This window comes from Coregonus lavaretus (genome assembly GCF_964263955.1).
Source record: "Coregonus lavaretus genome assembly, chromosome: 12".
Lineage (NCBI taxonomy): Eukaryota > Metazoa > Chordata > Actinopteri > Salmoniformes > Salmonidae > Coregonus > Coregonus lavaretus.
This window is the reverse complement of record NC_139999.1, coordinates 31,713,724-31,728,948: the sequence shown is the minus strand read 5'-3', so window position 1 is coordinate 31,728,948 and position 15,225 is coordinate 31,713,724. Positions and strand designations below refer to the sequence as shown.

Below are 15,225 nucleotides of genomic sequence, written 5' to 3'. Positions count from 1 at the left end.
CCTGCGTTAATGTGAACTGAACATCATTTGGATGCTTGTGATGCAACAGCATCACCAATTCAGAGGATTCCCAGAGTCCTGTGTATCAAAACACCCTTGTGTTTAACTCCCATACACCTCCAGAATAGTAAACTGCATTGCTGAGGGCAACACATCATAGAGCACACGGAACACTGAGATTGCATCTCCCAATCTTGTTTCTGATTGGCTGGTTGGAAGGAATAGGGATGAATCCAAAATGTTTTGAAAATTAATCATCCACGGAGGTCTGTATAATACCTTAGGTAGGCATCCAAAGCAGAAAAACGATGACCTGCCCAAATGAATTGATATGTGCGTTCCTCAATGATGAACTAACTCTTATGTGACTGGACATGTAAGCACAACCTGACCTGGGCCCAGATTCACAAAACCTTCTTAAGAAGAAATGTATTCTTAACTGCCATTTTTTCCCTTAACTATAGACTTAAGAAGAAACTTAAGCAATGTTGCTAATCCTCAAAAAGGTTATTGGACATTTTCTTGCGCTATTTCTTATGTTTCTCCTTAAGCAGAAAGTTAAGAAGAAATTAGATTCTTGAAAATAAAGCTATTGGAAATGTTCCAAGATAGCTAAACCCTAGTCTTAAACTCAGGGCAGTGAGAGAAAGCAATTTAACATGTTTAATTCACTTACAAACTTCATCTGAAAGTTTCAGTATTGATTATTTTAAACCCAAGAAAATGTTTTAGAACGGTAATCTCAGTAAGAAATATGCTAGATAGCTAGCTAAAACAAATGCCTAGCATCAAACATCTTAAGAAGATTCGTAAGAAGATATTTGATTAGTTCGTAAGATAATCATTAAATCTTAAGATATTGTTGAGGAATTGCACTTAAGAACTATCTTATAAACTTCTTCTTTTTTTTCTTAAGAAGCTTCTTAAGTTTTGCGTGAGAAGGGTTTTGTGAATCTGGGCCCTGCTCCCTCCAAGCAGTCTCCACTCTACCAGTCCAGCGCCCCCCTGGTCATGTGCAATATGATGACTATAATGCTTAATAATGATTATAGGGATAGTGTGTGTGTGTGTGTGTGTGTGTGTGTGTGTGTGTGACTGACCACTGTGTGGTCATGGCAACAAGGGACCATCCCTTAGAAACAGTTATAAATCCCCTATCCCTAGGGAGCAGTAAACACACACAGCGGGGACACAGTAATAAAAAAGACTAATGCTCTGTATAAGAGGTGGCAGAGATCACTAATATTACAACCGGGAGCATCTATCTACTTCAGTGGTTCTCTCTCATACAGTACACACACATCACACTACACATTTTTTTAAAGTACACGCACACACACACACATAAATGTTACAAGTGTGTTAACAGTGCAAACTATAGTTCAACTCAAATTTCCCCATACCTTTCAGGCTCTTGCTCAGGCGACTGAGCTTTGCTTTCAAACCCAGGGAAGCTACTCATATCCACGTAACCATCAGTGTCATTGGCAGAGGACAGCACCCGACTCGTATGGTCAAAGAACTCTGCAAAGGTCCCCGGTCGTACAGGCCTCCGGGAGGGGATCTGGATGTTCTCATAGTCGGAGCAGAGGGTCTGGGCAGGAATGTTCTCGTAGTCTGACGTGTCAGTGTTGGGAAAGGAGATGGAGCGGGGCTTGGTCAGGGGGAGGGGGGTGTAGGGGGCGCGGGAGCGGTCCTCAAAGGACTCCACCCGGGCCACACTGCGGTTGAGGAAGGCCACAGAACCCCCTTTTCTCTTCCCATCCTTATAGAACAGGAAGGTGGAGGGGGAGTCCGGAGAGCGGTGGGGCTTACTGACCATTCGGGACTTGAGTTGCGGGGAGCTGCCTGTGCTGCGCCTGTCTAAATCAAGGAACCTGGCGGGGCCGTGGTGGCTGGACTCAGGGGAGGACCTGGAGGAGGACACATTGACGTCCACCAGCAGCTTGCTCTCCGTCTTCCTCCTGAACTTCAGCATCAGGAAGCGCTTGAAGGAGGACTTCTTCTTCTTCTGCCTGTCTGGGGAGTCCCCCTCGACGAACAGGGATGGAGAGCTCTTGGTGATGGGCTTCTTGGTGATGTAGGCCAGCTCAAAGGGAGGAGGGATGTCCACCATTGAAGTAGGGGTGGACAGGCCGCTAGAGGGCAGGGGACTTCGCTGGGAGAAGCTTCCAGAAGAGCCCATGACACAGGGCAGGGAGAGGCTGTCTTCCCTCCTCTCCCCCGGGGAACCCTGGCCCTCCTTGTACACACACAGGGGCAGGTCGCGTCCCTCCATGGAGAAGGAGCGGGGGTACAGGAGAAAGCGATGTGGTTTGGATGAGCTCTTGGCCCGGGTTGAATTTAACATGGGGCTGCTGTTCAGCGCGGGTCCGCTCCGGTCCAATTCCACCTTGCAGTAGTTCTGAAGGTGGAACTCTGAGCCCGCCTCCTCATGAACCGTATCAGGCACGTAACCAGGCACTTTCCCTGACAGCGACCGGGACCTGGTCACAATGGACTTCCTGTCAAAAGGCAGGAAATTCTCCCCCTCTGAGTCCAGGCCTGCCTCTTCGTAGACATGCTCATCACTAAGGTTGTCTTCTGTGTCGGTGGTCTCATCCAGGTAGGGAATAATGTGGCCCTCTAGGTCCACCTCGTCCCTGAACACATCAGAGTCATCTGGGGAGAGTAGCTTGCTGTCAGAGAACGATGAGGCCTGGGAGGTGTCTGTGTCCGCTGGCACTGAGATAGACACCAGCCTGAAGCGGGGCTGGTTTTTACTGTGGTTCAAGAAAGCCTCCACCATCTGGACTCCAGGCGTCCTTCTCTGACATGAACCTGTCATGTTCTCGCTGTCGTCATCATCGTCATCATCATCGTCATCTCCTATCTCGACGTAGTCCTCAGAAGAGACACACTCAATCTGCCCCATGTCCTCACACAGCGAGTCATCGTCACCTATGGCTGCGTACTCACTGGGTTCCATGGTCTCTGTTGTGACCAGTGAAGATTCCTCCGGTGTGCTCTCACTCCCTGCCGATCCGTGACATTTGTCCTCTGCGGGCCTCTGCTCTGGATCCACGATGTCCTCAGTTGAGATGTAGTAGGGTTCCAGGCTAGGGTCAACTGCTTCCTCCTCTGTGTTGAAAAGTTGTTTAGCTTTATGTTGGCTATGTTGGCACTCACCCTCTTCCATACTGTACTGAATAGTCATGGGCTCTTCATCAATTATGGAATATGGTTGATACCTTTCTGCTCTCTCCTCTGAGGGACCAATGACATCATATCCAAAGTCCTCCTGTAGGACATTGGGAGGACTACCAGGGTAAGGTGAGGATTCCTCTACTTCCCCCTCATCCTCCTCCTTGAACGATGAAGGCTCTTGGGTAACAAGGTCCTCCTCTATGTTGTCTTTGACGAGGAGATCTATGGGTTCCTCAGAGAGAGATTCTGTTACTGCATCTGCTGTGGTATCGGCTGCTTCTTCTTCTGCTTCTTCTTCCTGTATTTGGTGCTCTTCCTCCTCATTCTCCTTCCCAGGCCCAGTTTCACAGAGGTAGCATGCTGCCTCCTCCTCCTCAATGCTGATGATGGAGAGGCCATCTGTGTCGGCCAGAGCCTCGCCTGCGTAGCAGCCCTCGGCGTCAATGTCATCAGTGATGTACATGTCGATTATCTCCACCGCGTCCACTGAGTCAATTGTGAATCCAGCATCACTGACCCCCAGTGTGTCCAGAGAATCCACCTCCTCTGTTTGAACACTGTCAGTTAACCTCCAGTCCTCCTCTTTCTCCTGCATCCTCTCCTCCTCCTGTTCCCTCTGCTCTTCATACCCATTCTCAGGTTTGTTGACCACTGAACTGAGAGAGTATGAGTCATACTGAGGTTCCACTGGTTCCTCCTCCTCTAGCCCCTTCCCTCCACTCAGAGAGTCCTCTGGCTCATTCTCCTGGTCCAGGTCCTCGTCTGAGGAGAGCAGATCCCCGTTGGTGTACCCCTCCTGGGCGTTGTTGGAGAGCAGGGAGGAGTCGCCCTCCTCAGGGCCATGTGGTACTTTGGGTTTGGGGGCGATGGGAGGTTTGGGGCCCCTGGCTGAGGAGCAGGGCCGGGACATGAGAGGGGAAGGCAGCTTGAAGGTGAGGTGACTCACAAGCTTTGGTTTAGGAGCAAGAGGGGGCTTCTTAAAATCTGAAAACAAAACAAAAGAGATCATCATGAGCTACTACTAGATATAGCCTAAGGAGATAACGGATTATTCCAAACGTACAGAGGGAGAAAATGGTGAGGGTAGCGGTCTGCACACAAAACAATTAACTCGGTGTTCAAGAAACAACGCATATAGAGGAGCAATTCCACGGTAACGGAATTACGCTGAGACTTTAAAATGTATACCAAACAAAAAACATTGATTACAAAGTTTAACAAACCATACAACTCAATGCGCAATGACTATTTAGAAGAATTTACACAGAATGTATTTATTTTTACTGGAAAAACTGGGCAGATGCAATGTTTGGTAACAGAATTACGGTAAAATCTCTCTCAGTTTTGTTCTGTTATCAAACATTGTATCTGCACAGTTCTTGTAAATGTGTTTTTGTCAAACTTTTTGTGGAAATGGTCCAAAAAAAATAAGTCCTTGTGCATAGAGTTGTATGGTTTGTTAAACTTTGAAATCAATGGTTTTTGTTTGGTATCCATCTTAAAGGGAAAAATCTGAGTCTCCATGTAATTCCGTTACCATGGAATTGCCCAGAGTCAGAAGAGATTGAAACGCTGTAGGCTATCTTTAAGGCTATCTATTCGTCATACCTCATATTCCTAATTCCACTGTGAAAAGCATATTATAAGTTGTTTCCAGCTATCTATGTGCTGTGATAGCCAAGCCTTCAAACAGATTGGGCAGTCCAGCAGATAAGAACCAAATATTCCCAAGATCGTGCATTTTATGATAAAATTGTCAAACTTGGTACACTAATACTAGATACCTTAAGGAATGTTTTGAAGATTAGAGGAAGTCTGGGAAGCCTGTCAGTCAACCAGGGCGGCTATTTTAATAAAATGGCTGCCATTCGGATTTCCTGTTGAAAGAAACGGAGTGGCTGCTGTTCTGGACTTTCTGGAAACCTGATTTACCGTGGCTAAAGATACAGAGATTTCTGCGCATGTGCAGGATTTTTTTCAAACATAGCTCCTGCCCACTCTGCTGCCTACGTAGCTGCTGCTCAGTGCTCCGCTGCCACTCCCCCCTCCTTGATCAGCGAATAACTCCTTTGTCAAACAACATGTTGTACACAAAGGACTTGGTCGACATGTTCCAACTATTGCATTCCATGCCTCAGTAGGCTATTAAGCATGAGCACAATTTCATGTTATTTTTTCAGGAGGGGAGTTACATGCAGCTGTTTACATTGTACACAAAATACATTATCAACATGTTCGTACAATGTTTGCAATGATGATGAAAAAATAATATTAAATCGCTAATTAGACTGTGTGTCTGTGTTTTGCTTGTTTTTGATATGCTGCCTAGATAGCGGCATGTAACTTTTTGCATTGGTGAAAAAACCAATCTGTGAATTACATGCAGCAATCTAGGCAGCATATCAAACACACGCAAAACACAGACATGCAGTCAGAATTAGCAATTTCATGTTATTTTTTCATCATCATTGCAAACATTGGCTAAGCGGGAGGCAGACTAACCTAACATAGCAGGTGTAAAAAGACGCCTGAGCAGGGTCCCCACATCCATTTTTCAGGGGAAACGGAAGTATGCAAAGCTGTCATCAAGGTAAAGGGTGGCTATTTGAAGAATCTCAAATATAAAATATATTTTGATTTGTTTAACACTTTTTTGGTTACTACATGATTCCATATGTGTTATTTCATAGTTTTGATGTCTTCACTATTATTCTACAATGTAAAAAATAGTAAAAAATAAAGAAAAACCCTTGAATGAGTAGGTGTGTCCAAACTTTTGACTGGTACTGTAAATATATTCTTTAAAGATTTTGTAGAAAGGTGGCGAGAAAGTGCCCAAAAAGCTACCCAAATGACTGATTCTTGAACATACTTTCATCCTCATTTTCAGTATTTTACATTTAAACACTTAAAACTGTCAAATGGGGGTTCCCTAAAGTCTACTGATTACAATGATATATAATATGACATTCTGTATTTTGTCCATTTCAAGAAATGTGACAAGAAACCTTGTACTTAATTCCTTGTACTTAGGATGTTGAAAATGGAACCATGGACTTGAAGCCATTCCAATAGAACACTACCATTTTGAATGGGATGTATGGGACGCAATACTAAGGCTACGATGACTTATTATGCAAGCACTGTTTTAGTACACTTTATATATCATTCTAATCCAAAGATATCACACAATATTTTGAGATCATTAGGAGCGTGCTGAAATGTTATCCTCTAAATCAAGGGATCAAAATATCAACAACAATCTGTGATTTGGACAGTATATTGGGCACAATTTTGGTCCTATTTTCAAAGACATCTTTAAAAAATGTTCCAGGTAGTGTGGAAAATACAATCAAATGGATCATGTACAGTACCAGTCAAAAGTTTGGACACACCTACTCATTCAATGAGTCAAAAGTTTGGACACACCTACTCATTCAATGAGTAGGTGTGTCCACACTTTGACTGGTAATGTACATGATCCATTTGATTGTATTTTCCACACTACCTGGAACATTTTAAGCCATCATTAGGCTTAACATAACACTTACTAATAAAGTTATGGCCAATTCAAATTACATAACAGTATTTGAGGGCAAATTTCTACCACATTTTAGCATAAAGTTTAAAGGACAGATATACCGTATATGGCATAGTTGGGTTATTCTATTGTGTTCTCCTCACCACTTAAAACATTTTAAGACATCCTTGGGCTATATGTACCAGTTATTAATGGCAATATGGCAATGTGAATCCTGTCCAATTAGAACCAATGTAGCTGGTTGCCGGTAATTTTTTTAAATTGGTCCTTTAGAGTATAATAGGTTAAATCTGCAATGGCACAGGAGGCTGATTATAATGTCTGGAACGGAGCGAATGGAATGGCATCAAACACATGGAAACTGTGTGGGCCAAATGTAGCCGCAGAGCTAAATATCCCTAGCCTTTGCACTTTAAGTTTAATTTGCACCAAATATTTAGTGTCAAATCAAATAATGACCCAACACGTTTTTTTAAATTTCAAATATCAAAGACACACCTTTATTGAATTGTTGCATTTTTTAATTGTTTTAATTTAATTCTAAGTTGAGTGCATTCTCATAGATTTATATTTGCAACGTTATCAACCATTTGTTTTCTATGTTTGACCATTTCAGCCCTTTTCTGGTGCCTTGTCTGCAGCTTGGTGGCCAGGTGTGTTATTTAGAGGCGTGCTGCTAATTGGCACGTTCTATTATCCTGACATGGAAGGGTGTGTCGGGTGATACCACCTGCATCTAGCATAGGGAAAAAGGATTTCCCCAGTTTAAAATATACTCTAATTTTCTATTTAACATTGATATATTTACAGCTAATCATGTTAATGATCAGATTTTATGCTTAAAATAATGTATATGCTAAAAATGTTAGGAATAGATCCTTAATAATGTACGTGTGTCTTTGTAGCCTACCTGCCTCAGACATATGGAACTGGCCATTCACTTTATATTCTGTGTGCTGACCTTATGGCTTCAGTTAACCTTGGGAGTTGCGCCTGTTCTGCTATGTAGACCTCAGTTATACATTTAGCTTTGTTTGAGGCGTTAGAACAGTTTTATGTTTATATTTTACAGACCTTTAAGTACTCTTTTTTTATGCACTATGGTTTTTGATTTCTCTTACTTTGTAAACAACTTGAAGTTTGGGAAAATAAACCCCCTAATATTTTCACCCCTACACAGTTGTCTCTCGTTGACTCCTTGTTCATCCCTTACATATGGCGGCAACGGTGGGATGGCCAGTAGAGGGAACTGAGTAGAGGTTAAAGGACTTTTTTTCTCTAAACCAAAAACCAAGATGGTGCCAACAAAGGACAAGCCAGGGTGAGGAACACTGAATAACCAGGAGAAGACTGTTGCAGAGCCATTCCATGAGCGGGAGAAACATGAGGCCCGTGGTGTCCATCGGGACAGGAAGGCCATCCTCCAGGAGCAACGAGAAGCAATGCAGCCCTCCTACCAGAAGAGGTCCACACCAGAACAACCCTTGTCCCTGCAACCCACTGGAAGTTGAGGTCTTTGTGGCAGCTCAACAAACAGGTCAACTATAGTAGGCCGAATGAAAAGCCTACCATAATACCAGAGGATAAGACCTATAGACTGCCACAACTGACTGCCTTTCCTGCTGGCACAGGAAACCATGTGTTTGATGTATTTGAACTATTCCACTCATTCTGCTACAGTCAATACCACAAGCCTGTCCTCCCCAATTAAGGTGCCACCAACCTCCTGTGAATGGCGCTATAGCTAGACATCTTTTATTTAAACTTGTACTTTGTGTAAAGGCTGAAAGGTCTCATCATAAAAGCATTTTGTTAAAATGGGTTACCTGTCTCTCTGCTGGGCATAATGCTTCCAATGGGATTTTACCTAAAGTGATGTGTACAGGGCAGGTTTCCTGTCACATTTTTTTAAATTGACACAAAACAGAATATTATATCATTGCAATCAGTAGCCTTCAGGGAAAACCCATTTAAAGTCTTAGTGTTTACATGCTAACTATTGGAACTAGCCATGAAAACATTTACAAAAAACAGTAATTTGTCATGCGTTTTCACCACTTTTCTACTAACATTTTAAAGGATACGTATATATGGCATATTTTGGCTATTTTATTGTGTTTTCCAGACCCCCTGAAACATTTTAAGCCATCATTGGGCTGTATTTATGTAACCATTATTTATGGAGATAAGGCATTGGGTATTTCTCAATATGCACCCTACCGTGCTCCAATTTGTGTGCTCGGAGCACGGTAGTATGCATTTTGATAAAAAACCCATGTGAATTGTGTCCAATATGGCCCCATGCAGGGGGTAATGGACAAAATCGGCGATGGCACTATAGTAGGGCTCTACGGTGCGACCATTTTGCTCGCATATGCGGCTAAAAATAGATGTGGGCGAACTGAAAAAAAAATGCTGCTATTTTCAAAGTATTTCTGCCGTTTTGTTTCATTGCTGGTAGCTTATCATCACACAAATAACTACGAATCGTATATAGCTATCCCACCTCGAGCAGCAACAGTGCCTGGGGGGCTGTGTGGACTGTAATTGAAGTGCTGCAAGATTCCTTTTTAGAAGCGCTCAGACATAGAAGTTGGTTGAATTTACCCGAAAGTCTACTAAAGTGTAACTTTGTCCTCGTGTTTCTTGACTATTGACATCGTTTTGTTCACACGCTAGGTTGTTTTTCAATGTTAGTTTGAGCTTGCTCAACTGCTAGCGAAGAGGCATGTCGGAGAATCTCATCTCTCACAGACAGATGTGCGAGTCCTACCGTTATTACAGTAATGGTCCGCCCCTTAAAGGGGCAGCTGAAAATTGGCCCGTCCCTTAAAGGGGGCAGGTGAAAATTGGCCCAGGCCCAGTAAAAACATGTCGGCCAATGGATCTCGTCAGTAACTTTTCTGCGCATTTTTGGATTCCAGTTCAACATTTACCTGTGTTTTATATCATATTATAAACTGGGTGGTTCAAGCCCTGAATGCTGAATGGCTGACATCCATGGTATATCAGACCGTATACCACGAGTATGACAAAACATTTATTTTTACTGCTCTAATTACGGGGGTTTGTGGTATATGGCCAATATACCACGGCTAAGGGCTGTATCCAGGCACTCCGTGTTGTGTCGTGCTTAAAGAACAGCCCTTAGCCATGGTATATTGGCCATATACCACACCCCCTCAGGCCTTATTACTTAATTATTAACCGGGTGGTTCGAGCCCTGAATGCTGATTGGCTGAAAGCCGTGGTATATCAGACCGTATATCATGGGTATGATTTTAAAAAATACTATTCACTGGTCTAATTACGTTGGTAACCAGTTTATAATATCAATAAGGCACCTCAGGGGTTTGTGGTATATGGCCAATATACCACGGCTAAGGGCTATATCCAGGCCCTCCACATTGCGTTGTGCATAAGAACAGCCCTTACCCATGGTATATTGGCCATATACCACACCTCCATCTGCCAGGTGATTGGCTGAGCCATCTTGGGTGCGTGACATCACTCTGAGCCCTTACCAAAACATAAGACATTGCGGACAATTTATCTCGCCTCGAATAAAAACCAGTAGTAACCAACAACTTTAATGACAGTTATCTTAAAACGAAAATACATATCTAATATTCCCGCACGCCAATAATATTGTCGCAAAGGAGGGCTTGCTAGCTAGCTACAGGATCTGAGTCACCTCAGCCGTTTTCTTATGAAACAGTTCAGCTAGTGACGCTAGCTAGCTAGCTAACATTAGCTAGACTACGTCTAGACTCGGGAGCTCATGGTCATGTCTAGATGGGATACAGCTTTTGTCAAATTGACGTCAAAAGGTGTTGTTTATTTGGTGCTTTTTTACTAACTCGTACCTTTTTCCTAACCTTAACCTAATTATCCTACCATGTTAATTCTCCTAACCAGCTACGTAAGTTCTCCTAAACCTGCTACGAAAAGTCAATTTTGACAAAAGCTGTATCCCTTTTAGACAAAACCGGAGCTCATGGACACATAGTCATCATAGGCTTCAGGAGCCAGCTGCAGATATGATTCCACCATGGGCAATAATAACTGGCTACTAGTTCGTTTTCAGCCAAATATGTTCAACTTATAGCTAGTTTATCCAGTGACCACCACATTTAGAAGGATAGCTACTGACTGAAATGTAGCTAGCTAGGTAGCATGCTGGCTCACACTGGCCATGCAGTAGCCAACTAGCTAGCTAACAGTTAGCTTATCGTGGACACAAAACAACGACGCTAGCTAGACTCAGGAGCTCATGGGCACACGGGCTACAATAGTCAACTGGTTAGACATGATAACACCATGGGAAACAATAATTGGCTAGTTCGTTTTCAGACAAATATGTTCAAGTCATAGTTAGTTTATCCACTGACCACCACATTTAGGGTAGTTAAATTACTGAAATGTAGCTAGATAGCTCACTGGCCAGGCAGTAGCAATTACTATCCAACTAATCGTGGATTTCCTATTCTTTGCTACATTTGGGATAACATGCTCATATCAAGCAACAGACAGTTTGTGGAAAGGTAAAAATAAGAATTAGTGGACTCGTCTTATAAATGATCCGACAGTGAAACTTAAATAGATTGGTGAGGCTTCATTTATTTCCCAATTAATTAAGCTGAAGGTAGGTTTCCCAAGTCGTTCGGTTCTTACTGCTCATGCCTGCGAGAAATCTACAGACGGCTCTACAGCGCATCTGTGTGACGTTACACACCCAAGAAGTCTCAACCAATCACCCAGCGTAACTCATGAATATTAATTATTTGCCTCCAGCTATCCTACGAATGTAAATTTCGCTTCCCAGACTGCCTCCAATCTTTCAAATGTTCCTTACTTAAAGGGTAAATCTGCAGTTGCTACATACATTTTTGAAGAATATAACTTATAAATGCCTCATGAGCTTAGTTCAACAGTCGTACCCCATAAGAACCCAAAATATATGCTTGTTTTACTCCAATGTTTGTAAACAAAGTAAATGTAAACAAACACTGGATAGGCTCAAACATGGTTAAAACTGTAATTTTGATCTCATGGATGATCAGTCCTTTCATCCATAGCTCAGTCTATGAATTTGAGAGTGGTCACATTTCTCCAGCCCCATCCCTCAGCTTTTTACCGAAACAGGGGCAGAGAGGACCCTGTGTTATCGTTTCAACTGCGGATTGTCTCTTTAAAGTATCTAGAATTAGTGTACCAAGTTTGATCATTTTATCATAAAATGCATCATTATGTCCCCTACCTGCTGGACCACTGCACCTGGGAAGAGTATTAACTATGGACACTTTGCTTAGAAGGACACAAGTTACAACACTAAAGGATTTACTAAAGGATTTCCCCAAGTCACTATCTGCGATTCACTGCCCCTCTCATAGGCTGTTTTTGTGAGTATCAAGGGACAAAAAATACTAAAGACAAAATAAAACATGACAGCACAACTGGTCAAACAGGACACACAAGGACATTACATAAGGACATTACATTTGGGAAACTAGGCTATATGATCCAGTGGAGGCTGCTGAGGGGAGGACAGCTCATAATAATAGCTGGAACGGCGAAATGGAATGGCATCAAACACATGGAAACCATGTCCTCCCCAATTAAGGTGCCACCAGCCTCCTGTGATATGATCTCCTCAACATACCCTGAGGAAAACAGCACCCCTGGCTGTACCTTGAAGAACCAGTCAGATTCTCAATAAAGCAGCAATGTGACAAGCATCATACAGGCTTACTCCTTGTATAATGTCCCCATAATTACAACAGAACAATGCCATTGACAACCTTGTCATAAATCCATAATGCACATTATCAAAATAATATCTGGTGTCTATAAATTCATGATCACTCATATGTTTAGATATTAGATAAATCTATTATCCTACATATATTAGACATATTGTTAGACCACCAACAGTCCTTTTCCCTTAACACTACATCACAGATAGCCTTACTACTGCATTGTAGTTGTTCAGTCTCAGATATAGACTAAAGACCTAGTGACAGTTCTCACACTTGGGATTTCAATTATTGAAATAATATGATTGGAATTGCAATACGAATTCTATATCTAAACAACAATTTGCCCTCTATTTGCTAGCCACCCACGCCTATAGGCTATCACCGTCTGTGGCATTATGATCCCAGGACTTGTCAACTTTCACAAATTGTAGGCAGCACAAGTCTGTCCCCCTCCCTTCACACAGAGTCCCTTTCCCGTTTTGTTATGGGCAAGACACATTCTTACAGTCCCTTTTTTTGTAGGGATAAAACAACTCAGACGATGCAGCGTTTTATTATAAAATGACCAAACGTTGTCCAGACCTAGGGCCTATTTGATTAGTAGGCTACATTTGTCCAAATCAAAGTGCTCTCATACCTGTATTCATTTTCGGGAACCATCCGAGCGAACATCCGAACAGTTTATCATTCATCAACCCTTGTGAGAAAGCAACATCCTGTAGGATATATTCCAGACCACACGTATTCCGAGACACAGAAAGGCAAACCTAACCAAAGACCAGAAAGGTAAAACAATAACCTTAGTTGTATGTCATTTTTATTGCGTCAAGTTACTTTCCAGCTGTAGCGGTCCTCGACTGGTGGCGCGCACATTGTATGTGGTAAGAGGCGCGTCTGAACAGATGCAGGAGGGTTTGGAGTTGGGAGCTGAGCGCAGGAAGTGCTCCCTGGTGTTTCCTGAGGAGGAACCCAAAGGGCACAAACTGGTTGAATCAACGTTGTTTCAACGTAATTTGTCAACGTATTGTGACATGGAATCTACGTGGAAAATACATTGGATTTAAATGGAAACTGTTGTTTTGAGGGTGACATTTTATCATGGTAACCAAATTAACAAACCTTGTATAAATTATGTTGAATTTGTACCTTTAAAACAACATCAACTCTTCAACAGTATATCCACGTTCAGAAAATAAAGAAAAAAAGTTGGGCAGCACCTCCTACTGGAGAACTGATCTATCTGCAGCTACCCTTTGGTCTCCCATCCAGGGTTTTAACCAAGCCCAGCCCTGCTTAGCTACGATATTACCAATGTGATATCATGAGAATCATTTTTGAGAGTTCTCCACTTAAAAACTAAATAGATTCACTGTTGCTATCAAAGTCATTCCAAAGGGACGTTTCTTTTTTTTGGGGGGGGGGGGGGGGGGGGGCTATTCAGCAGCCTGATGGTCTGGGGTTAGAAGCTATTGGCCATTCTTACGGTTTTTGCCATGATGCTCCTATACTGCCCGCATCTGAGTGATTGAAGCGAGGAGAACAGGGCATGGCTTGGGTGGCTGGGGTCCCTGATGATCTTCTTGGCCTTCCTGTGACACCTGTTGTTGTAGTTGTCCTGGAGGGCAGGCAGTGTGCACCCAATGGTGCGTTGGGCTGAGTGTACCACCCTCTGTAGCACCTTGCGGTCTGCAGCGGTGGAGTTGCCGTACCAGGCTGTGATGCAGCCCGACAGTATGCTCTCGATGGTGCTCCTGTAGAACACTGTGAGGGCCCTCGTGACAGGCTGAATTTCTTCAGCATCCTGAGGTTGAATAGTCGCTGTCGTGCCTTCTTCACCACGGTGTCTGTGTGTGAATGTGCTGAGCTTTGATTGGTTCTCTCAAACTTTTTTTTATTTCCTGGTGGGTTAAGGCCTCACATTATTTGGATTTGAAAATGCAACAGTTGTATTGGAAGTGGGCGGCGCTCGGGGGCTGTGTGTGGTTGTCGATGTGGGTGTTTGAGTGAGAAAGACACAGATCTGAACCAATCAGTAAAAAAGCACATCCCTTCATTATCGGCGCATCGTGCAGACAACATCAAAATAGTATTTCCAGACTCTGAAGTCAGGAGGACTTCAAGTTATGTGTTAGCCAGACTAGTGTGACTGTAAGCTAACTTACAATTATCAAGTATTTCCTGAATCCTGGCAGCACAGAGACATCCAGCTAAAAACAGAATGTGTGGGATCCCAGAGACTGCTGCCATTTGGACATGGTTTCCTGCCCATACATCTGAAGTCTGATTGGAGGACAGCAGTCCCTTAAAACATTTCTGCATAACAGGAAATTGCACTCCCTGTTTCCTGCACAACAAGGCTCCACTTCCTTAGCAACTGATGGACAAAACTGCCACATTTTAACCCATTGTATTGTTGAAACTCAAAAACATTATGAGGTAACATATTTTGTCTCCTAAAGTAGTCACCTGATGATAGGATACACCCAAAATAATTTATTTTCCATTACAACAATGAAATAATGTGTTTAGGAGAGCTGTCTATTTCCTATTGTGGTACAAATTGATATACAGTACCTTTAAACCACATTCAGCATTATCATAAATATATAATCTATTTTAATGGCAACTATTATGATCCATGTGTACTGAACTGACTTTACCTCACTCTGTATCTCTCAGGGGTAAAGAGTGTGACACATGGACTTGCGAGAGCATGAGCGCACACACAAACACACACCC

General features: G+C 42.9%; 1 protein-coding gene across 1 annotated transcript in view; it reads right to left on the bottom strand.

The window, feature by feature from the left end:
• Window positions 1–13,343, bottom strand: part of fgd5b (FYVE, RhoGEF and PH domain containing 5b) — a 69,582-nt gene extending 56,239 nt beyond the window's left edge. Inside the window, exons 1-2 of the mRNA XM_084173350.1 lie at window positions 13,124–13,343; window positions 1,404–4,170 (exon numbers count right to left, since the gene is read on the bottom strand). Of these exons, the coding sequence (XP_084029476.1) occupies window positions 1,404–4,170; window positions 13,124–13,178 (2,822 nt within the window). The 5' untranslated portion in view covers window positions 13,179–13,343. The remainder of the gene's footprint in view (window positions 1–1,403; window positions 4,171–13,123) is intronic.
• Between the last annotated feature and the right edge of the window lie 1,882 nt (window positions 13,344–15,225).